Here is a 24,067-nt window from a genome sequence, read left to right as displayed (position 1 = left end):
GGCCAGGCAGAGTGGCTCACGCCTGTAATCCCAGCACTTTGGGAGGCTGACGCGGGTGGATCACGAGGTTAGGAGATCGAGACCATCCTGGCTAACATGGTGAAACCCTGTCTCTACTAAAAATACAAAAAGATTAGCTGGGCGTGGTGGCGGGCACCTGTAGTCCAAGCTATTCGGGAGGCTGAGGCAGGAGAATGACATGAACCCGGGAGGCGGAGCTTGCAGTGAGCCAAATTTGCACCACTACACTCCAGCCTGGGTGACAGAGCAAGACTCCGTCTCAAAACAAAAGGGGGTCTTACTCGAAGTTTCTGCATGTGCAGGTTCCTGACATTGTACCTGTCTCTGCACTCCCCTTCCTGAGATGACTAAGGAAAATTATCTTGAGATCTGGCTTTTTGTGTGTGTGTGTGATCCCTGAATATTTTTAGTTTACCAGTTAGATTTGATTTGATAACACTTTTTCTTGCCATTTATATTTTCAGAAAATCTAGAATGGTATTATGTTTAGAAAAATGTGCAAGATTATTTTTGTAAGATAATTTAGTGTTATTTTTTTCCTGCTATAGGCCATAAAATTACGACTAGAAAAATGCAGAAATTTGAAAATCAGTATCGTGGTAGAGAGCTGCCAGGCTTTGTGAATTACAGGACATTTGAGACAATCATAAAACAGCAAATCAAGGCGCTGGAAGAGCCAGCTGTGAATATGCTACACACCGTGACGGGTGAGTGCTCAGTTTCACTTCTGGGCATTGATTTCTAAAGAAGGGAAAGGTTCGAACCAAAGCCAGCACCAGACTTCAGCACTTTCCTCCTGGGGCACATCCCACACCACCAAGCAAACCTCTGATTCTGTAGGTGTCAGGTTGGTGTTCAACAATTCAATTCAATTCTGACACTGCCCTGAGTCTGTGTGGTTCCCATAGCTTAAGGGCTCAGTCCCACAAGACTGGCCCCAACTGCAGACGCCAGTCACAAGTCCCAGACCTCCCATTCTTCTGACGGACTGTTTATAAATCAAGATTCTTGCCTCCTGTTCCTCAGGTCAGCCAAGAGCTCTGGAACACGCTTCACTAACATTTACTGGTCTGTTAGAAAGGATTTGATAAGGGGCACAAATGAAGCTGTTGGACAGGCACATAGTAGGGGCCTGAATACAGAAGCTTCTGTCCCCACGGAGTTGGGGGCACCACCCTCATGGCACAGGGACCTGGTCATCAACCAGGGAGCTCTTAGAACCTCACCACTGAGAAGGGTTCATGGAGGCTTCATCACGAAGGCATGATGGATGATTGACTCAATCTCCAGGCTCTCCCTCCTCTGTGGAGCTGGAAGTTCTAAGTTTCTAGTCAAGGCTTGGTCTTTCTAGTGCCCGGCCCCAATCCTGAAGCTATGTAGGGGCCCACAGGGCATCATCTCTTAAAAACACGAGATACTCTTAACAGGCCGACACTCCAAGAGATGTAGGGGCTTCTGTGTTAGGAATTGGTGACAAAGACAAAATATTTCTATTTTTCCTATCACACCACACCTCCACCCTGTTCACTGCTATGCTGGCTTCACACTCAAAATTCACACTCAATCGGCTGTTCATTTGACATCTCCAAGGAGTAAAGCCAGTGGTTAAATAACTGCACATGTAGACGTGTTTGGAGCATTTTCAAGTGCTGCAGGAATCTAGGTGTGTCACAGATAGATAGGAAACTAGATCCCACTGTGGATCCACTCCCTTCTTGAAATGCTTTGCTTTCTTGGTTTTCCACACGTTATTGAATCTCTTTTCTTCATCCTCTCCTTGACTGACAGCATCCTTACTCACACTTCAGCTGTCTCATCTTAGGAGTAATTAATAATCCCTCATGGATCCATGAACTAAGGAGCTGGAGATAGCCTCAGAACAGCTCATTCAGAGGCGTATTTCCAGTAAAATTGACCTTTTAGCCTTAATAATCATATACCAAAACTTGCAATCATGTTGTTTTGGTCCATTGTAGACTCTTAACTCACTCCAGAGGAAAGTTTGTAATACTTAGAGCCTTATAGTCATAAAAATCAATATAGATATACCTACTTCTTTTTCAGAAATATATGACATGGAGATCAATAAGAAGTTTTCAGTCATAAAGATATTATATGCTGTATTACAATAAAATTCTGTGAGGAAGTAGAATGGAAATGAGTTTCAACAATAAAAGATAAATAATATAAATTTTTAAATCTAAAAGCTTATTGTATTTTTTCAAATAGATAAATTATATCAATGGAATTTGAATGTCTACATTAAGAGTGATTTGACTTATATTAAGAGTTGTATCATAAAATATTAATATTTATAATTTAACAGAAATTATATGATTTGCAGCTGTTTAGGATAAAAAGCTTAAATATCAAATAAATGTATGCCAGGGGTCATCTGCTTTTAAGATTCTTCCAGCAAGTTATTAAGCAAAAAGAACCCGTCTTCCTTTTTCATGGTAAAGAGAAGAAGGGAGGGGGAAGAAGGGAAACTTGACTTCGTATCATTTGATCCTCATATTTTTTTTGCATCTTAGGAAGAGAACAAATGATCCTACCAATATTGAACTGTTTTTCTCTCTTTGATTAGATATGGTCCGGCTTGCTTTCACAGATGTTTCAATGAAAAATTTTGAAGAACTTTTTAACCTCCACAGAACCGCCAAGGTAAAACCAACCATGTGTTATTTAAAAAAAAAAAAAAAAAAAAAAAACTAAGCTTGACACTAGAAAACAGATTTCTTGAATGAGGATTATTTCAATTTTATTGTATACATTTAGAGCAGCAAATAACATCACTCACTAGTGCTTCTTCTGGTGTTACCGGTGATGTCTGGTTGAAAGCAATAAAGGAGAGAGTGCTTAAACACATAGAACAAGAGATCCACAGTTAGTGGAGAAGATTAGCACATCTAAAGGCAATGGCTCCAAATCCAGAAACTCATTGAGGAAGCTACGTATAAAAATAGAATCTTTCTGGCCCGAGTGGGCACGATGAGCCTGTAATCCCAGCATTTTGGGAGGCTGAGGCCAGTAGATGACTTAAAGCCAGGAGATTGAGACCAGCCTGGCCAACATGGCAAAACCCTATCTCTACTAAAAATACAAAAAAGGAGCTGGGCATGGTGGTACATGCCTGTAGTCCCAGCTACTTGGGAGGCTTGACACTTTAGAATCGATTGCAGTGAGCCGAGATTGCACCACTGCACTCCAGCCTAGATGACGGAGCGAGACTCTGTCTCAAAACTTTCCAGAGTGAAGAAAGAGCCTACAGGAAATGAGCCTGGGGGACAGACTGGGCCAAGAGACCAGACTTAGCCACTCTTAGAAACAGGCATCCCTGGCACAGATGAGGAGCCCAGCCCCATCATTCACCAGCTGGAGGCCTTGGGATGTGCCACTTCCAGTCTATGCCCCGACTCCTCATTCATAAAATGACACTAATAAGGCCTTCCCCAGAAGGTCGAGATGGATACGGAGGAAGATGTTTAGGATGCACCTGCCACCATGCACTGTGCCTCTCATCAAGGCCTGGAGGGTCCAGGTGAGAAGTTTCTCCTCCTCGGGTTTTGACAACCAGTTTCTCTAAACCCCAGGAACATACAACAGAATTTGTCTGACTTAAACTTGGCTCCCCTGCTCATCCCTGTGGAGTATCTGATATGACAGTCCTCACCATCAGATATAAAAGCTGCTAAAAGAGAAAGGAAAGAAGCCGAGTTATAGAACCTGCAAGCAAAGCCCATGCAGGTCCCCAGGCCCCGGGATGGGGGTCTGGCCCATCTGTGGTTCAAGCCTCCTGGGAAGCTCTGACCCTCAGCCAGGGCTAGAAAGCCACCTTAGATACACCCGGGCATGGCCCAGAGGGCCGTTCCCAGGAAACGTGCTGTTTCACTCACGTCGGGTAACCTGGTATTTATGGACTTCTTACCTACTTTCCTGTGACTCGGGAAACTGAGTTGTTTTTTTTTTTTTTTTTTTTAACTATAGTCCAAAATCGAAGACATTAGAACAGAACAAGAGAGAGAAAGTGAGAAGCTGATCCGCCTCCACTTCCAGATGGAGCAGATTGTCTACTGCCAGGACCAGGTATACAGGAGTGCATTGCAGAAGGTCAGAGAGAAGGAGCTGGAAGAAGAAAAGAAGAAGAAATCCTGGGATGTAGGGACTTTCCAGCCCTCCTCGACAGACTCTTCCATGGAGGAGATCTTTCAGCACCTGATGGCCTATCACCAGGTACATCTTCTCATGGTTCAGGATGGCAGCTTCCCTTACATCTTCACGTGGTTCAGGATGGCAACTTCCGTTCTTTCTTTTTCTTCTAAACGCCTGTCTCTTTAGTCTTGCTCTCTCTGTAGGTGACATTGGTTAGCTCTGTCATTCACCTCCTTGTTAGCCTCCTGCATTAGTTCATTTTCATGCTGCTGATAAAGACATACCCAAGACTGGGCAGTTTATAAAAGAGAGAGGTTTAAAGGACTTACAGTTTCACGTGGCTGGGGAGGCCTTCTACCATCATGGCAGAAAGCGAAAGGCACCTCTTACCTGGCAGTGGTGGCAAGAGAGAGAATGAGAGCCAAGTGAAAGGGGTTTCCCCTTATCAAACCATCAGATCTCGTGAGACTCACTCCCACGAGAACAGCATGGGAGAAACTGCCCCCATGATTCAATTATCTCCCACTGGGTCCTTCCGACAACATGTGGGAATTATGGGAGTATAATTCAAGATGAGATTTGGGTGGGGCCACAGCCAAATCATATCGCCTCCATAGAAGCAGCTCAACCTCAGACAGAGAGGTGGTGGCTTAGAGCCACTGACATCTGGTTTTGATGGCTGTCTAGCTCTGGCCAAGTTATTTAACCTCTCTGAGCCCCAGCTTTCTTTGTAAAATGGTGTCTCCTCATAGATTCTAGTGGATATTCCAGGAGGCAAGTGTGGATGATGTTAATTGCTTACTAATGGAAAAACCAAACTCTGTTAAAATATTTGAAAGAGGTTTATTCTGAGCCAAATATGAGGGACCATGGCTCTGGGAATAGTCTCGGGAGGGCCTGAGGCTGTCAGGATGCGGTTTGATTTTATACATTTTAGGGAGGCGGGAATTGTAGGTAAAATCATAAATACTTGGGGGAGATGTACTTGTCCTCCCTAAAGAGGCAGGACACCTTGAAGGAGGGGGAGGTTACCAGTCATAGGTGGGCTCAGAGATTTTCCAGTTGGCAATTGCTTGAGTTAAACTTTGTCTACAGACCTGACATCAATAGAAAGAAGTACCTGAGTTAAGGGCAGTGTTAGAGGCCAAAGGTATATAGATGAAGACTCTGGGTAGCAGCCTTCAGAGAGAATAAATGGTAAATGTTTCTTTTCAGGCCTTAGAGGCAGCAGGTTCTCAGTTAATCTCCTAGGTTCAGGGAAGGCCTAGAAGGGGAGAGGTCTGGCTGCATTCATGGAGATTCTTTACGGTGCAAATTCCCCCCACAAAACCTGGCAGGGCCGTTTCTGTCTGTTGGTCCTGTAACAGCCGTTTCAACATATGTCCAAAAAATGTATTTTTAGGTAAAATATTTGTATTTCCTTTAGGGTCTGCTATCTGTCTTGTGATGCTATACGAGAGTCGGGTTGGAAAGTAAGCCACATTATACCGAGTTCATGAAAACCCATCCAAGGAGATTTTATGGTTTGTTGGGCATGTGTGACTTAACCCCTGCCTCGCATGACCTTATAATCTGGTGTCTTACTGCCACAGAGTCTTGTTTGCCAGTCGTATCTCAATTTCAACCTAAACTCCAAAAGGGGCCTGGCTTCTCTGCCTGTTATGGCCAGGAATACAGATTTTCAGGTTTCTCTGGGGTCCACTTGGCCAAGAAGGGGGTCTGTTGAGTTGACTGGAAGGTATAGGATTTTATTTTTGGTTAACAAGTTCCTTAGTGCAGCATTGGAATGCAGTGGTAGCAGACTAAATGGAAGCTATCTCATAGACACATGCTTTGGGTGATACTGCACGATTCAGATAACCTGAAGTACCATCTAATTCATCCTGGGGAACGAGGCGGTGAACACAGCCACAACTCAGGTAGAGCCCTTGGGATGTGTAAACACCTGAGGAGGTAAAGCAAATTGTAATCTCTCGGTTTATCAGATGTCCCCATTGACTCACTATTTGGATGCTTTAAAGCAGTGCCTCTCAAACTTCACCCAGCACAGGGGCCTCCGGGAGATCTTGTGGAAATGCAGATGCTAATTGCAGATCAGGATGAGGCTGAGATTCTGCATTTTTTTTTTTTTTTTTTGAAACTGAGTCTCTGTCGCCCAGGTTGGAGTGCAGTGGCACAATCTCAGCTCAGTGCAATCTCTACCTCCTGGGTTCAAGCAATTCACCTGCCTCAGCCTCCCAAGTAGCTGGAATTAAAGGCACCTGCCACCATGCCTGGCTTTTTTGTATTTTTAGTAGAGATGGGGTTTCACCATGTTGGCCAGGCTGGTCTTGAACTCCTGACCTCAAGTGATCTGCCTGCCTCGGCCTCCCAAAGTGCTGGGATTAGAGGCGTGAGCCACCGTGCTTGGCGTCTGCATTTCTAACGGGCTCTCGGGGTCCCCATACTACTGGATGGAGACTGCACTTTGAGCAGCAAGGCTCTAAACCAAGGGTCAACCTCCGTTCCTCCAGACACTGGGAGCTGCACACACGTGAATGAAGCCAGTTAAGGGGTAGACTGGCATGCACATTGGCTTCTCCTGCAACCAAGCTCACACCTGTCTACTGCTTACACTGCCTCCTAGAATGAATAGTTACCTTGAGAGTAGGTGAGGCATATACATTCACAGAATCCAAACAATAGGATGAGTGACAATGGCAAAGAAGTCTCTGAGCCAAGCAGCTCCCCGGACGGAAGCAGCCCTTCTCCAGGTTCCTCTCTGTCCTCCGAGGGCGACTCATGCATTCAGAAGCTCCCATGCATGTACATTTTGTAGTGGTTTTTACACAAAGATTAGCAGAGGAGTAGATGTGCTGCTCTGCACCCTGCCTCTTTCGCTGTACCTGGGAGATTGTTCTGCCTCAGTTCTGATGGGGCTGCCTTGTTCTTTTCAATGGCTGCTGAGTATCCCACTGTATGGTTGTGGTGTATTGAGCCAGCTCTTTAAGCGAACAGTTGGTTTGGGTCTGTTGCTAATGCAGGCGTGTTGCTGTGAATAGGTTTGTTTGTATATCATGTGTGTGGAAGCATCAATTCTCAGAAATGAGATTCCTGTTATGTTAGGATTGTGCAGGGAAATAGAACCACGGATATATATATGTAAAGAAACATATTTCGGCCAGTCATGGTGGCTCGCGCCTGTAATCCCAGCACTTTGGGAGGCTGATGTGGGTGGATCTCTTGAGGCCAGGAGTTTGAGACTAGCCTGGCCAACGTAGTGAAACCCGGTCTCTACTAAAACTACAAAAAAAGCAGCTAGACATGGTGGCCCACGCCTGTAGTCCCAGCTACTTGGAAAGCTGAGACACGAGAATTGCTTGAACCTGGGAGGCAGAGGTTGCAGTGAGCCAGGATCACGCCACTGCACTCCAGCCTGGGTGACAGAGTGAGACTCAATCTCAAAAACAAAAAAAAGGAAACAAATATATATATTTCAAGGAATTGGCTTCTACCATTTTAGAGTCCAAAATCCCAGGGCATGCCAGCAGGGAGGGCAGACCAGAAATTGCAGCAGGAGCTAAGACTGAGTCTACAGGCAGAATTTCTTCTTTTTAGGGAAACCTCATTTTTCTTAAGACCCTCAACTGATTGGATGAGGCCCATCCCACATCACCGAGAATGGCCTCCTTCACTTACAGGGGGTTACACGTTACCCACGTCTACAGAATACCTCCTCAGCAATACCTAGATTCGTGGTTTTTTTTTTTTGTTTTTTTTTTTTTTAAGACGGAGTCTCACTCTGTCACCCAGGCTGGAGTGCTGTGGCCGGATCTCAGCTCACTGCAAGCTCCGCCTCCTGGGTTCACACCATTCTCCTGCCTCAGCCTCCCGGGTAGCTGGAACTACAGGCACCGCCACCTCGCCCGGCTAGTTTTTTTTTGTAGTGTTTAGTAGAGACAGGGTTTCACCGTGTTAGCCAGGATGGTCTCGATGTCCTGACCTCGTGATCCGCCCGTCTCGGCCTCCCAAAGTGCTGGGATTACAGGCTTGAGCCACCGCGCCTGGCCAGATTCGTGTTTGATGGAATCACTGAGGACTCGAGCCTAGCCAAGTTGACACATGAAACAGACCATCACAGCTGGGGAAAGGATGGCTTGTTTTAGACTGATAAAGATTACCCAGAGAAGGCATGCTTGCATCCACACTGGCCAGTTTAGTCTGCACTAAAGTGGCTGGGTTTTTTTTGTTTTTTGTTTTTTTGGTGACAGAGTCTCACTCTGTCGCCCAGGCTGGAGTGCAGTGGCTCAATCTTGGCTCACTGCAACCTCTGCCTCCTGAGATCAAGTGATTCTCCTGCCTCAGCCTCCTGAGTAGCTGGGACTACAGGCACGTGCCACCACACTCGGCTAATTTTTGTTTCTTTTTTAGTAGAGACAGGGTTTCACCATGTTGGCCAGGCTGCTCTTGAACTCCTGACCTTGTGATCCATCCGCCTCGCCCTACCAAAGTGCTGGGGTTTCAGGCGTGAGCCACTGTGCCCGGCCTCGTTGGGGTTTTTTGACAGCCTAATAGATGAAAATGACATCTCATTAGCATCCTCTTATGACGATGAGGTGGTGCATCTTTCTGTGTGTTGAGAGTTATTTCTATTTCTTGCTCAGCGAACAGTTCATGCAGGAGGAGTGTCTCGGCATGGCGAGATAGTAGACATCTGCGATTTCTGATGCAGACGCTCTGCATTTTGTCATTTGCTTTGTCATTTTTGTGTACGGTGGTTTTAGACTATGCTCAAGTTTTCTAGAGCAGAAAATTTGAGTGGGATTTGGGCTTCAGTGGTTTTTGTCATACTTTAAAAGGACTTTGTCTCCCTGAGATGATAAATGAGGTAGACAATATTTTCTTTAATTTCTTATTTTAACTGTTACATGATACCTTTGGTCCATTTGGAGTGCTTTGATGTCAAGAATGAGGCAGGATCCAGACGGCAGCAGAGGTCCCAGTCCCGTCCTGGGAGGGTCGTCTAGTTCCCGCTGGTCCGCTCCGGCACTCGCTTCCTCTCTGCGTTGGGTCCTGTCTGCACCCTGTCTTCGGCCCTGTTTTCCTTCTTTTCATCTGTCAGTGTCACCCAGGTCACACTGGTACATCCCTATCCCATGTTTCACCATTTAGTGCAGCCAGCACCCCCCCATCACCCTCACTTTTTCTTTCATTAAATTGTGCAGAAATATTCATCATGTCTATTTTATCATCTTAACCATTTTGGGGTACATAGTTCAGTGGCATTAAGTACATTCATATCGTGCCAGCATCACCAGCAGCCACCTCCAGGACCCTATCACCTTCCCACACTGAAACTCGGTCCTCATTAAACATTCCCCATTCTCTGTCCCCAAGTCCCTGACAGCTACCATCCTACTGTCTGTCTCTGTGAGTTCAACTAACCTAAGTACCTCATAGGAGTTGTGACTGGCTTATCTCATGTAGCATGATGTTCTCATCCAGGTGGTAGCAAGTGTCAGAGGTTCACGCCTATTTATTATGAGACAGAGTCTCACTCTGTCCCCCAGGCTAGAGTGCAATGGCATGATCTCAGTTCACTGCAGCCTCCCCCTGCCTGGGTTCAAATAATTCTCCTGCCTCAGCCTCCTGAGTAGCTGAGATTACAGGTGCTCGCCACCACGCCTGGCTAATTTTTGTATTTTTAGTAGAGACAGGGTTTCACCATATTGGCCAGGCTGTTCTGGAATTCCTGACTTCAAGTGATCCGCCCACCTAGGCCTTCCAAAGTGTTGTTATTTTTAGAGACAGGGTCTCGCTGTTATTGCCCAGGCTCGAGTGCAGTAGCGTGATCCTAGGTCACTGCTACCTCAGTCTCCCAGGCTCAAGCCATCCTCCCACCTCCACCGCCCAAGTAGCTGGGACCACAGGCATGCATCACCACACCCGGGTGGTTTTTTAATTTTTCGTAGAGACGGGGTGTCCCTGTGTTGCTTAGGTTGGTCTTGAACTTCTGGGCTCGAGCAGTCCTCACCTCGGCCTCCTGAAGTGCTGGGATTAGAGGTTCACTCCTTTTTAATAAAGGCAGAATACTGTTCCATTGATGGACACACCACATTTTTTTTACCCATTTCTTGTATCGTGGATACTTGTTTCACCTTTTGGCTGTTGTAAATAGTGCTACTGGGAACATGGGTGTCCAGTTATCTGGGTTCCCACTTGTTTTTATGTAGAGATGTTCTGCCTCTTTGTGTGTGTTCAGTTTCAATATGAATTTCACAATTAGTGTATCCAGTTTCTCATGAATGAGGAGAACTGCTGCTGTATGTACTGGGATTGCATTCACCGCATAGCCCTTCGTGGGGAGCGCTGACGTTGTGCTGACATCATGTCTTTTTCCAAGAACATCTTGAGTCTTTCCGGTTTATTGATTTTGTTTTGTTTTGTTTGAGAGAGTCTCGCTCTGTCGCCCAGGCTGGAGTGCAGTGGCTCGATCTCAGCTCACTGCAACTCCCATCTCCCAGGTTCCAGTGATTCTCCAGCCTCAGCCTCCCAAGTAGCTGGGACTACACGTGTACACCACCATTCCCTGCTTAAGTGTTGTTGTTTTATTGTAGAAACAGTGTTTCACCGTGTTGGCAAGGCTGATCTCTGTCTCTGAGGCTGGAGGGCAGTGGCGCAATCTCAGCTCACTGCAAGCTCCGCCTCACCGGTGCACGCCATTCTCCTGCCTCAGCCTCCTGAGTAGCGGGGACTACAGGCGCCTGCCACCACGCCCAGCTAGTGTGTTTGTATTTTTAGTAGAGAGGGGGTTTCACTGTGTTAGCCAAGATGGTCTCGATCTCCTGACCTTGTGATCCATCTGCCTCAGCCTCCCAAGTCTTTGTTTTTAAGGCCTCCTTTTGCCGGGGCTTCAGGAGTATTTTAAAGTTTTCTTTGTATAAGGTGCACATCTCTAAGGTTTATGCCTACATGTTCTCATTGTTGTGTACTGTAAAGTGGCTTTTCTCCCTTTATGTCTCCTGTTTGTTGGTGTTAGACGCGATTTTGGTATATGAGCTTTAGATGTATCAATGCCATACCTCACACCTGTCCTGACTCTGTAGCAGTTTTACAGCTGATTCTCATCGGTTCTCCTGGTGAGGACTCACACCGTCTGCCGCTGTCTGGGGCTCCAGCATTGCCCTGAATGCCTGCCTTCAGCCTGGTCCTGTCTCCTTTCCCCCATTTCCAGGTGGTGACCGCCCCGCCTCTCGGTCACTCTGGTCACAGAACGTGGATCGGGAGTTCCGCCTCAGTCTCACCAATATGAAGTGCTTATTACATGCCTGGCATCTTTCTAAACTTGCATCTTTCTAAAATTTCATCTTTTAAGTCCTTTAATATTTTTAACCACCCCATGAGACCAGTGCCTCACATTAGCCCTGTTTTATAGAGAAGATACTAGAACCTTGCTAAGGGACCAGTACACTGCAGCTTCCTGAGATCCACCCATCCTGGGAAAGAAAAAAGTTTTGCTAACAGGTGGGACTTCGGGGAGGGAGAGAGGAAGTGGTAGAAACTATCTACATGCAGGTAGCTCAGCTCCATTCCGTGGCTTTTGAAAGCCCAATGTTTTTTTCTACCGAGTCACTTGAGTGTTGATTAAAAAGCAGCAGCAGCCTTCAAATCTCTTTGGAAGGCTTGTAAATAATTTGGAAATGCAGTTTTTTTTCTTTAAATTTTTTTTTGAGATGGAATCTTGCTCTGTCGCCCAGACTGGAGTGCAGTGGTGCAATCAAGTGATTCTCCTGCCTCAGCCTCCCAAGTAGCTGGAACTACAGGCACCTGCCACCACACCTGGCTAGTTTTTGTATTTTTAATAGAGGTGGTTTCACCACATTGACCAGTCTGGTCTGGAAGTGCAGTTTTTGCACTATCTGACTGCTTACCTTTATAGAGCACATTTTGCCCCCTTCTATCAGAGGTACCCATTTAATGGTCAGGAAAAGCTGGTGGGAATATGACTCATAGCTGGGACATTCTCTGCACTGTGCATTGCTCTTCTCTGCCGCCACCATGGAGGAGATTGATGGGTTTGAAACCCAGGGGAAGGTCCTTGACTTGCGAGGGTGTCCCTCAGTGAGAATCTGGATCCTCTGATGTGCACCTGGTGAAGTGAGCGGCCCTTCCTCACAGTGTCCCCTCCACCCTCCCATGAACTGCTCTTTCCTTCCAGGAGGCCAGCAAGCGCATCTCCAGCCACATCCCTTTGATCATCCAGTTCTTCATGCTCCAGACATATGGCCAGCAGCTTCAGAAGGCCATGCTGCAGCTCCTGCAGGACAAAGACACCTATAGCTGGCTCCTGAAGGAGCGGAGCGACACCAGCGACAAGCGGAAGTTCCTGAAGGAGCGGCTTGCACGGCTGACGCAAGCTCGGCGCCGGCTCGCCCAGTTCGCTGGCTAACCATGCTCTGTCCAGCCCTGTGGACGTGCACTCAGACCGTCTGCCCCTGTTCCCAGGTAACTACTGGACAGACTACTTGAGTGCTCAGTAGTCAGACTTGATGGTCACAGTCTCTGCTTATCTATTAGCCCATGGCAATTTAGCAAGAAGCTGTTAGAGCAGTTTGGTTTCCAGCATGAAGACAAAGCCCCACCCTCAGATGCACATGAGCTGGTGGGGATGAAGGATGATGTCTTTGTACTGGGAAAGGGATTTTCAGCCCTCAGAATTGCTCCGCTCTTCCCCTTCTCTGTATTCTTAGGAGCTGACATGGGCTGAGCATCACAGAAGTTTATTTCCTGGTTTTTGTAATGTCCCTACGCAAACCCAGTGTTTCAGGAGCATGAGTGCCGTGTGTGTGAGTCCTGTCAGAGCCCTGTCCCCTCTGTTTGTAAGAAACTTATTTCTAGTGGACACCGCTCTGCCATGTTTTGTATTTTGGGCAGAAGCCTGACACTAGCAGGTACGACGCAATGGAGCAGTCGGCACTAAAGCTGCCCTCCATGGCGGGGCCAGGGAGGAGTGAGCAAAAGAACAGGGTCTGATGATTTCCTACAGACTGGAGGGAAATGGGGGAACACACTTTAAAAAATGAAACAGAATATGAAGCCAGCGGTGCTAATTGTTAATAAATGTGCATTGATCAAGTGTCCAATTTGTTGAGTCACTGCGTACCTAGCATGGAGTTGAAAAGCACAAGGCCCAGTCAAGACGAGGTTGCCAGCACTTTGGGAGGCCAAGCCAGGCGGATCACCTGAGGCCAGGAGTTCAGGACTAGCCTGACCAATATGGTGAAACCCCGTCTCTACTAAAAATCCAAAAATTAGCTGGGTGTGGTGGCATGTGCCTCTAGTCCGAGCTACTTGGGAGGCGGAGACAGGAGAATTGCTTGAACCCAGGAGGTGGCGGTTGCAGTGAGCACAGATTGTGCCACTGTACTCCAGTTTGGGCTACAGAATAAGACTCCATATCAGAAAAAAGGGGTTTCCCAGCAGGCCTTTACCTGCAGAGGCTGTGGCCAGGGGAGTGGTCTGGGAAGCAGAGAAGGCAGAACCCGACTGAAGTTCTCTTTGGTCTAGCCTGGTGAGGGGGGGGCGGAGACTAAGCCACACTCTTAACGTCCTGAGCCTGAGAACCATGACTGCCAATCAGTGCTGCTGTTGGGCCTCCTCACCATGAGGCCAAGGCAGGCTCAAGGGCAGGAAATTGAACAGTGGACGGGATGGATGGGGCAGGAGAGGACCAAGCACCGTGTCCCTTAAGGGGAGAGTTGAAGGATCAGGATTGCCCGAGCTTAGGAAAGAGAAAGACCGGCCTTGCCTCACCTTGGTCCTCTGACCAGCAGCCTCAACATCACCCCCCTTACAAGGAAATGGAGGCTGGTCCTACTCACCAGGCAGAACTTGAAAGATGCAGTAATTACTCTAAAAAAAAATTGCATAATTTATTTGTATGATACTCATTTTCACAATTGAACTTTACAGTTTAAAAAAGATACAAAAAAGACAAACGGTTGCTCACATAAATAAAAAGGGGCAATAAAGAAGGAAGACGTTTTCGCCATTACAACACCTTTTAGGATGTGTCTTGGGGAGCAGGCACCTTATAGTGCCACCTGTTTCCAAGGTCCCTGGGAATGCTGCTCTCTACAGAGGCGCGTGCACAGACGGATCCTGCAAATGAGATTGCATGACCTTCCATTTCAAGGTTAAGTCCTAGCAGTAGAATCATTCATTTCATTCCTGCAAACCAGCCTGCTTGGCCAAGAGGCAGAACCATGTTAGAGTAGTGCTCATGGTTATGGCACTTGGTAATACAAGAGGGACCCTTTCCCTGGTTGGAAAACCACGGCATTGGAAGGAACCAGCAAGAGTCCAAAAAAAACACATCTTTCTCTTCTTCCCCGCCACCATGGGCACTTTCCTTCAGCACATTCATTTATAGAACATTGAGTCAGAAGCCAATCATTTTGTCAAAGTATCTCAAATAGGCCACCACTCAAACTTGGCAAAAAGATGATAGTTTCCAAGAGTTAAATGTAGGTGGACTACTTGGAGACATCAAATGCTAAGATTCCAGGAGCATTGAGGTAGCAATGTGTAGAAACATAACATAGAAACAGTGTACCTAAAACTGAGCATCCTTGATTTCTCCCATGGACCTCAATTTCCAGTGACTAGTAGGCCTGAAGAGGCCAACGTGGTGCCAGACTTGGTCCCCTGCCAGGACCAAGGGGCATGTGCAATCTCCAGGGTGCTGGCAGCAGGGTCAGGGAGGATGAGGAGGAAGGCTGAGTCTCCCTCCCAGGAGCCCCACCCAATGTGCAAGTGGAGACCTGCACCAGGAGTGCTCAGGACAAGTTCCTCTGCAATTGCTTCCCTTGCACCAAGGGCACTGTCTACATTCTCACCCTGTAAAAACGAAAATGTTTCTGTTGCCCTTACAAGTGACTACCATGTCACCACCCATGAAGGGCTGGTTCCTTTATTTCCAGCCACCATCCGGGGCTGCTAAGGCACTAAGAACCAATCATCAAAAACCCCCTATGGAGAGCTAGGCTGGGGACACTACCCAAGTGGCCCCAGAGGGCAGCCGCTGCAGGTGCCACCTGGCTGTCTCCCTTTCCATGTCTCTCCTTTTCCATCTCAAGCCATCCAGCAGCTGAGAGCCAACAGCTCCGTGCTCATCCAAAAGTGGCCCCTGGAAAGGACTCAAAAGGAAGATCTCAATGGGGCAGCCTCCACCCCTCTCGTTCACACTTGACCGCCAGTGTCCACAACCAGCCGGCCATCACCCCTTGTGGACAAGGGGTTAGGGAGAGCAGGCTGGGCAGTGGAGCCACTGCAGACTACACAGAATGGCAGAGTGCCAAAGCCAGACAAGTTCACTGTTTAATAAAAGTGAAGTGACCTCTGAATCATGTGTAAGAGTAAATCATGCACGGGGAAGCAAAACCAGCCGCTTAGTTTTCTCGTAGAACGACGTCAAGGACAAAGATCATGAGGATTAGTCGTCTGCCTGTTCAAAACGGAAAAAAAAAAAGTATTATTTTCTTAAGACAAACAAAGGTGGAAAATAGTTTTTTTCTTCTAGGTTCACATGAAACACTTAGAAACCAAATAAGTAAGCTTAATAGCACAAAGAATCATTTTTCTCTCCAGCATGGAGGTCAGAGTTAGGCTGAGCATGGCGGGGCAGGACCTCCTAGAGGAGCAGGCAGCATCTGTGTAGGCCAGCCCGAGGATCATCTCTTCAGCAGCGTCTGAGCTTCCCCCAGCTGTTCTCCTACCACACAGTCCCTCCCCGCACAGCCACACGGACCCACCTGCAGCCGCCAAACATACCCGACTCATTTGCTAGCTCCATCCTGGCGTGAGTCCGCCCCTCAGCCTGGCTGACCATGCCAGCCCTGCCAGCTTCCCTCCTGCCCTGCCTCCCCTGGGATCATCTGTTTCCAGCACTGGGCCCTGTGCCAGGCGAGGCCAAGCTGGGCCCCATGGTCATGGGAAGGCCCTGAGTCCTGCGTGTCATCTGAAGGAGACACAGGTCGGGCCTTAGCGGGAAATGCCCCCTGGTTCTGATCCTCCTTTAACAGACTGGGCATCTGGAAGACTTGAGAGGACACAGAATAGAGCATTTTCTTCCACTAGTAGCCCAGCCCTGGAAAGCACAGCAATCTGAGAAAACTACAGGCTGAGGGCCTGGAGATGAGAAGATCTGGTTCTCAACCTCTATCCGGGCAATGCCCAAGGCCAGGGCTCTGCTAAACAGAGACGTCCATGAGGTTCACGGGGAACTCCTGGGACCTTCCCTCATGCTTGAGTCTGGGGCATCAGAGAACCCTGGCTGCTCCTGCACTTCCTAACCTTGGGGGCTGCCCAGGGGCCACTCGATAGCCCCAGAAAAGGATGAGCACAGTTGGTTCTTCCCTCTGCTCTCTATAAATCAAAAGCTTCATGTGAGGCCAGGCGTGGTGGTTCACGCCTGTAATCCTATCACTTTGGGAGGCAGAGGTGGGTGGATCACCTGAGGTCAGGGCTTTGAGACCAGCCTGGCCAACATGGAGAAACCCCATCTCTACTAAAAATACAAAAAGTAGCTATGCGTGGTGGCGGGTGCCTGTAATCCCAGCTACTAGGGAGGCTGAGGCAGGAGAATCACTTGAACCCAGGAGGCAAAGGTTGCAGTGAGTTGAAATCGTGCCACTGCACTCCAGTCTGGGTGACGGAGTGAGACTCCATCTCAAAAAAAAAAAAAAAAAAAAAACAAGTGTGATGCGAGGTGGCCTGGGTGGAATAACTGAGTCAGCTGAGCCAGAACTAAGTGTGGTCAGCAGAGCACGAAGGAGTTTCACACAAGCTGAGCCCCAGCGCTTTTCATCCAAGCACCAGGGGAAATATGCAAGTGAAGTCAGTGAGAGGCAATGAGCAATGGGTGGACCCCAGGGGGGCGGGGCTGTGGCTGGAGTAAGCGGGGTTTGTTTCATGCTGACCAGTGGTCAGCAGTCAGCTTCCGGCAGCAGAACCATACCTAACAGATGTCTGGCTTTGGCTTGAGGAATCAGAGCGCACAGTCAGAAGGAGGCCAGGATAGTTACCCTCATTTGTCGATAAATCCAGTCCGTGAATACGGTCACATTCCCGTACACTCCTGGTCTGTAAGCTTGGGCACAGCCAGATCCCCAGCTTGTGTCCCCGATCAGCCACCAGACATCGTTCTTCAAAGTGACCAGAGGCCCTCCACTGTCACCCTGGGGGACACGGCAAGGTACACAGAGCAGAAAATCAAATCACAATCCACTGCACACCACTGACCAGGCCTAGAGGAGGCGGGGGTGTGTGTTGCGGTGTGAGTTACGAGTGACTGTGGGCTTCAAGTCTCCACCATCAAAGGGAGACGGTAACAGAGATGTAACCCCCAAAGAGACAGCCCCCACCCTGAATTTTAATCTGTACAAGCGCATAGTTACCAAATAAATTGCTGTTCATAATTTAAAATAGTCTAAATACTTCTTTCTGTTCCACTGGCACTTTTACCAGATAACAGTTTTTCAGAGGGCACATGTGATTTGCTGTTTGTACTTGCTTCTGCCACCAGCACTACTGGTGACCATCACTTCCCATGACTGCCCCGAGCTGGCTCCATGTCACTGCGGAGGCTCTGCTGACCCCAAGAATGCCCTCTCTCCCTCATGGGGGGTTCAGTAGGATCTGGTAAGGGTCAAAGGTAGAATAAAAATGTTGAATTACCTGGCAAGAATCCACAGTCCCCTGCAGGAAGCCGGCACAGATCATGGCTGGTGTGATCAGGCTGTCATAGACATATTTGCTGTTGCATGTCCACGGCTCAATGAGAGGCACCATGGCAGCGTTCAGCACGTCTGAGGTCTTCCCTAAGGACAGGGAGACTTGTTGAGCTCCAGTGTTGCCAGCAGCTGTCGCAGGCAGAGCACACGTCCCTCCCTCAGACCTGCACACACACTACACAGATGGTCACAGCTGTCTCTCCAGCCCTGCCCCCGTCAGCTCATCCTAGCACCAAGCCCTCTCCTGGGAAACATGGATTCTCCTTACAACTGGCAGTGCCTGTGCTGAATGCAGCTCTGGAGTTCAGCTTTAGGGAAAGAACTTCCCAGTTCTGAAACCACAGGGCTCTATCAGTGCTGTGGAATCCCCGTCTCATTCACCAAAGGCTTGGTTCTGCCGAACCAATTTCCCGCTCCTAACTGAACACTACCCAGGACACAGGCTCCTGTTTCCCCTGTGGCACGTGCACACCCTTCTGGAGCGCACACAACCCTCCCTAGGCCGCCTGCTTCTTGGCTCCCCTGCACATTAGAGCTTCTCAAGACACGGCCTGCACTTGCTACCTCTGCATTTCCCACTCTCGCTTCCCCTCCCTTTGGGTATCTTCTGGGCACCGTGGGCTTAATGTGCAAAACCAGAACCCTCCATCACAGCTTCTCCCACCCCAAATTCTCACCAACCAATATTCCCTGGCTTGGAAGATGGCACCACCCGCCCAGTCACAGAGCGGAAAGCCATCGTCCCTGACTTCTCACTCTCTCTCCCACAGACGTGCAACCCATCGGCAAGTCTGGTGGCTCTAGCCCAAATGTACCCTCATCTCTCCACAACCATGCCCACACTCTGCTATGAGCTGCCTTCCTGTCTCAGGGAACCACAGCAATGGACTCGTCACCATGATCCTCATCTCCATCCATTCATCCCCACTCCCCGCACAGCTGCCAGATCACGGCACTCCCTGGCTCACGATCTCGCTACCTCAAGCAGACGAGAAGCTGGTGTCTTCACCATAATCTACAAGGACCTATGCAATCTGGCCCCAGCCCACCTTCTTGCCCCTTGACCACACCTTAAGATACACGCACTAGCCTTTTTGATGTGTACACATTTCTGCCATTTGAGTCTTAGCTCAAATGCCACCTCTTCCGAGAAGCATTCCCTGACCACCCCTTCAAAGTAGCCGGGACTTGCTCCCCACCCTCAGATATCTGGAAGTACCTCGCTCAGTTGTTTGTCTTCTGTCTGACCACACCTGCCCCCCGCCCCCGGCCCCCACATCCACAAGAGAGGTAAAGCTCCTGACAGCAGAGATGTTTGTCTCACTCTGTTCACTCCTGCATTCCCGGCACCTGAGTAGCACTCAGCCCGTACTAGGTGCAGGTGTGCACGCATATTTGTCGCTATTCCCTTCATCTTGGATTCCATGAGGCCTTTTGCCCAGCTTGTGGCTCCACTGCAGTAATTTTCTGCCGATGAGGAGCCAGGATGCCCCCCACTACCTTCCCTGATGCTCCCCCCAATTCACCCAACCTTTGTACTTTTCCCCTTGTTTGAACGGATTTGCTGTCTGTGTGGCCTAGATGCTTTTGAGAAGGATGTAAACAACATGTAAAATGAACCTTTGTGCCTGCCACTAAGCTCTTCCAACCCTCCATAAAAATGAAGCAGCCAAGCTCCCTTCATTTGAAAGACTGTCAGAGAGAAATGCAGATTGCAACTGAAGGGGGCCGAGAGAGCCTCTCTCTCTGTGGTTATCAGGGCAGAGGACAGGCTTAGATGTGGCCACCACAGGTCCAGGATGCCCGTCCTCACCAAGCCCCCTATCACTCAGCCATGGAGGCCTTGGTGGGATCTCCAGGGCAGCTCTAAACTCACAACGGGTGCAGCACAGGAGATCCTGCACCTCTAAATGCGTATGACCCAGATACTTCAAACGCCATTCCACATGCTGCTCCGTGTGATCGTAGTAAGAACACAGTGTATTAGGTAGACTGGGCAGGATTTCTCCCATTTAGCAGATGGAGAAACTGAGGCACAAGGACTGGGGGAATCACCCAAAGTTATCCAATCATTGAGTAGTAGAACTGGGATTAAAACCTGGACCTCCCACTTCCGAACCCAATGCTCCATCTGTGGGCCCCGCAGTCCTACACGCCCAGGAGCCTCACCTTTCTCCTGGGTGGCCCCCCACCCAGAAATCCAGCAGTGCTGTTCTGGCTCCAGCATCATGCCTGGGTTGGGCAGACATACTGGTTTCACTAACTCTGTTTTAGGAAGAGAAAACACAGTGAGCCAGGCTGGTATCACCCAAGGCCTCGGGCTATGTCTCCACCTGGCCTTCCCACATGCAGGCTGCTGGGCCTGGCACCCTGGCCACCCTGCCCAGAGGACTCTGCATCCCAACAAGTCCCCCATCTCACTTGCTCCCCCTGCCGGACCCCTCCTTCTGGCAGGCAAGAAGTTATGCTACTTACAAGTAGAATTATTTGCTAACTCTGCTTATAAGAGGAATTATTTGCTAGCTCTGCTTCTAAAATTACACATCTCGAGGTGACGAAGATGGGAAAGACACACAGGAGGCAACAGCCAAAAAGCCGATGGAGTCAGCTTTCGCCCCAGAGGCACCACGCCGTTGCTCGCGTGTTTGCTCTTCTATATGTGAACCCTCTCCCAGTGTGAATACAGACACGTTGTGGGGAGGGCTGAGGTTCTGCTGCTTCTCTATCCACATGGGGCTAGAACATTCCAGACCGTTGGATGGACCAGAGTGGGACCGAATAAGAGGCTAAGAGAAAGCATGTTTGTCCTGAACTAAGCAACTTGGTTTTAGAATGTATCTTTAAAAATCAAGGATCTTTACAGATCTCAATAGCAGTTCTCAACTGGAAGTGACTTTGCCTCAAAGGGGATGTTTGGCACTGTCAGCAGACAACACTGGTTGTCACAACTTGGGAGCTACTGGCCTCCAGTGGGTAGAGGCTGGGGACGCTGCTAAACATCCTACAAGGCACAAGAGAGCCCCAGAGCAGAGAACCACCTCAGATGTCAAGAGTGCTGCAGTGGAAAAGCCCTGTTCTAGCCTTTTCCACCCCTGGCTTGAATCATCACCACTCAGTATAGTACAGAACAGATGTGGTGGCTGCTGCCTCCCCCAAAATGCGGCAGGTGCTCTTAGCCTCTGTGAGCCTCTCCCACTGGCCACCCACTGCACACCACTCTCTCTCAACGCAAATGCCTCCCTTCCATTTGGCACAGCACAAGTGTCATTTCCAATCAACATCTCCTTAAGATTCTGCCAACTTGCTTGCCAAGCCTGAGCCACGTGTACCGTTGAAAGTCAGAGGTGTATGCAGCTTCATCAGCGCAATGTCATTGTTCTTGGTCTTGGAGTCATAATTTGGATGAGAAATCACTTTTTCTACTTGGTATCCTTTTTCATAGAGCATGAAAGATTGTCTCAAAATCCCCGCAAATGCCGTCCATTGCCACGGATTGTTAAGAGGTCTAGGAGAGAAGAAGGACTCAGTATCTCAGAGCCATAAACACGGAGCTCTTGGTGGATGAACTTCCAACACCAGAAGCTGGAGGCAAGACACCCAGAGGCGGGATGATTCACCAAAAACCACACAGGGAGACAGTGGAGGCAGGGCTTGGCCTCCCCTTCTCCCCCACACTCCCTCCACTCCGACTCCCCACCTCAGCCCCCGACATCATCCCTCTTTCTGGCTCTTGTGTCACCTTCGAGGAACCTGCAGCACCCACCAGGGGGCGACATCCCTCCCTGGGGTTTCAAGGCCATTTCTAGCAGGACTGGCCCTTATTTTCCTTTGTATGCCAAAGCATTTCCTGGCACATAGTAGGTGCTTAATAAACGGGTACTGATGAACAGACTTGAACTCCAATATCAATCAAACCATTTCCTTTATCCAGGTGTTTCCCTCTTAAGATAATCCCAGCTCCTAGTGGACCCAGAGCATTCGGGAGTATGAAGAGGGGGAGAGAAGGGCGCACCCTTGGGTAACAGCCCTTGCTTCCTTGACCTTCATAACAGCCCGAGAGGGGAAGGGCATGCCCATCTTATAGCTGCATGCACCATGGGTCAGATGTTGAGTGAATCATCTACAGCCATGCAGCCAGAGAGGGCTGGACCAAGAGTCAAACCCAGTTCAGCCTCTCTCTAAGGCAGAAAAATACATCTGCTGAGTGAGGCCTCCCCCAAAGCAGCATGTGACCAAAAGCACTATGTGTTTAAGAAAAAGGAGAGGGGTTAGTAGCTTCCATAAATGCTAACACTGTCACAGCTAGCCTCACCCCTACCTAGCCCTTTGCATGAGCAATGCTGTGGCCAAGAACACTTAACCCCAGGGACCTTCCAGCAGGGCAGCCTGAGGCCCCTGAGCCTGTCTGAGTGTGTCCCCTCCTGGGACTAGCGTCCGGGAGAAAGGAGACCTCAGGGGGCGGGGGCTTCACTCAAGGGCAGGACAGAGCTCAGAGGACAGTGGCTGAAAGGAACGCTGGTCATGGTGACATCGTGGAGAATGTTCCACCTGCACCCTGTGTCCCGTGTGCAGGAGACACTCAGTGCATACATGCTGAAAGATGACACAGCCATATGCTGCCCGGCATGAGTGCACCTGGTGCCCCGCAAGCCTAGGAAGCAGGTGCAACACTCTCCCCATTTAAACACAAGGACGCCTGGGCTGCAAGAGTTGAGATCCTGCTCAAGGTCACAGGGTGACTGGAGGCCAGCCCGGAGACCCCACCCAGGCCGCACTGCCCCTGGCATACTTTTCCACGCAGTGGGCAGCTGTCACGATCCACTCGGGGGTGATGATGGAGCCTCCGCACACATGGATGTTCTGGACGTGCAGGCTGACCTGCCAGGGCCAGGCGCCCGGGAACGCGTTCTGGCCGCCCACGATCCTGCTCTGGAGGCTTGAGTTTGAGCGGACCCCGCAAGCTGAGGAAGACAAACAGGAGGCCAGTGGGGTGAGATCAGCAGAAGCCGCCCAGCGCCCTCCCCTCCCGAGGGTCTCCCAGGCTGCAAGGACCGGGCAGATGGCACCGGTACCACTGCTGGGGGCAGACTCGGGGGCTCCTGGGGGCCTTCTCTTGCTTGGAGAAGGGAGGACGCCCCTTCAGCCCACCCAGACCCAGGAAGCACCACATCCCTGAACACTCTTGTGATCCCATAGGGTCTCCTGGGACCCAGGTCGGGGTGTTCCGGATAACAAGGCCCTGGGGACTCCTTGAGTCTTGGAGGGACTGACACCACTCAAGGGCCCCAGATTCTCACACAAAGAAAAGTAAGATAGGAGGGGCAGGCTGGGAGTGAGCGGGGGAGAAGACGAGGGGGTGAGTGAGATGGTGAAGGGGGGGGTGAGTGAGGAGGTGAGTGAGGAGGTGAGTGCGGAGGTGAGTGAGGAGATGAGGGGGTGAGTGGGTAATTGAAAAGATGAGGGAGTCATTGAGGGGGTGAGGGAGTCATTGAGGAGGTGAGGGGATGAGTGAGGGGTGAGGGGCTGAGAGGTGAGGAGGTGAGGGAGTAAGGGGGTGAGTGAGGGGGTGACGGAGTGAGTGAAAAGCTAAGGGGTGATTGAGGAAGTGAGGGGCTAAGTGAGGGGGTGAGAGGATGAGTAAGGAGGTGAGGATGTGAGTGAGGAGGTGAGAATAAGCGAGGAGGTGAGGGGGTGAGTGAGGAGGTGAGGGGGTGAGTAAGAAGATGAAAGGATGAGTGAGGAGATGAGGTGATGAGTGAGGGGGTGAGTGAGAGAGTGAGAAGGTGAGTGGGGGGTGAGGGGGTGAGTGAGGGGCTGAAGGGTGAGTGAGGGGGTGAGGGGGTGAGTGAGGGGGTGAGTGAGGAGGTGAAGGGGTGAGTGAGGAGGTGAAGGGGTGAGTGGGGGGGTGAGGGGGTGAGTGAGGGGGTGAGGGGTGAGTGAGGGGGTGAGGGGGTTGAGTGAGGAGGTGAGCAGGTGAGTGAAGGGATGAAGGGGTGAGTAAGGGGGTGTGGGGGTGAGTGAGGGGGTGAGTGGAGGTGAGCGGGTAGGTGAGGGGGTAAAGGGGTGAGTGAGGGGGTGAGAGGATGAGTAAGGGGGTGAGAGATGAGTGAAGGGGTGAGGGG

General features: G+C 49.7%; 2 protein-coding genes across 9 annotated transcripts in view; one reads left to right on the top strand and one right to left on the bottom strand.

Moving 5' to 3' along the window:
- Nucleotides 1-13,056, top strand: part of MX1 (MX dynamin like GTPase 1) — a 38,593-nt gene extending 25,537 nt beyond the window's left edge. For all 7 annotated transcript variants that reach the window (XM_023191852.2, XM_023191869.3, XM_023191875.2 and 4 more), the window contains 4 exons: nt 570-728; nt 2,609-2,685; nt 4,009-4,254; nt 12,371-13,056. In XM_023191852.2, coding sequence (XP_023047620.1) covers nt 570-728; nt 2,609-2,685; nt 4,009-4,254; nt 12,371-12,601 — 713 coding nt within the window. In that variant the 3' untranslated portion in view covers nt 12,602-13,056. The remainder of the gene's footprint in view (nt 1-569; nt 729-2,608; nt 2,686-4,008; nt 4,255-12,370) is intronic.
- Nucleotides 13,057-14,059: 1,003 nt separating this feature from the next.
- The window catches only part of TMPRSS2 (transmembrane serine protease 2), a 41,302-nt gene continuing 31,294 nt past the window's right edge, over nt 14,060-24,067 (bottom strand). For both annotated transcript variants that reach the window (XM_023191885.1, XM_023191879.1), the window contains exons 9-14: nt 22,735-22,906; nt 21,275-21,450; nt 20,115-20,210; nt 17,890-18,032; nt 17,238-17,390; nt 14,060-15,658 (exon numbers count right to left, since the gene is read on the bottom strand). In XM_023191885.1, coding sequence (XP_023047653.1) covers nt 15,647-15,658; nt 17,238-17,390; nt 17,890-18,032; nt 20,115-20,210; nt 21,275-21,450; nt 22,735-22,906 — 752 coding nt within the window. In that variant the 3' untranslated portion in view covers nt 14,060-15,646. The remainder of the gene's footprint in view (nt 15,659-17,237; nt 17,391-17,889; nt 18,033-20,114; nt 20,211-21,274; nt 21,451-22,734; nt 22,907-24,067) is intronic.

Source organism: Piliocolobus tephrosceles, chromosome 19 (assembly GCF_002776525.5).
Source record: "Piliocolobus tephrosceles isolate RC106 chromosome 19, ASM277652v3, whole genome shotgun sequence".
NCBI classification, from domain to species: domain Eukaryota; kingdom Metazoa; phylum Chordata; class Mammalia; order Primates; family Cercopithecidae; genus Piliocolobus; species Piliocolobus tephrosceles.
The sequence above is the reverse complement of the archived record's forward strand: the minus strand, read 5'-3'. Positions and strand labels throughout refer to the sequence as shown.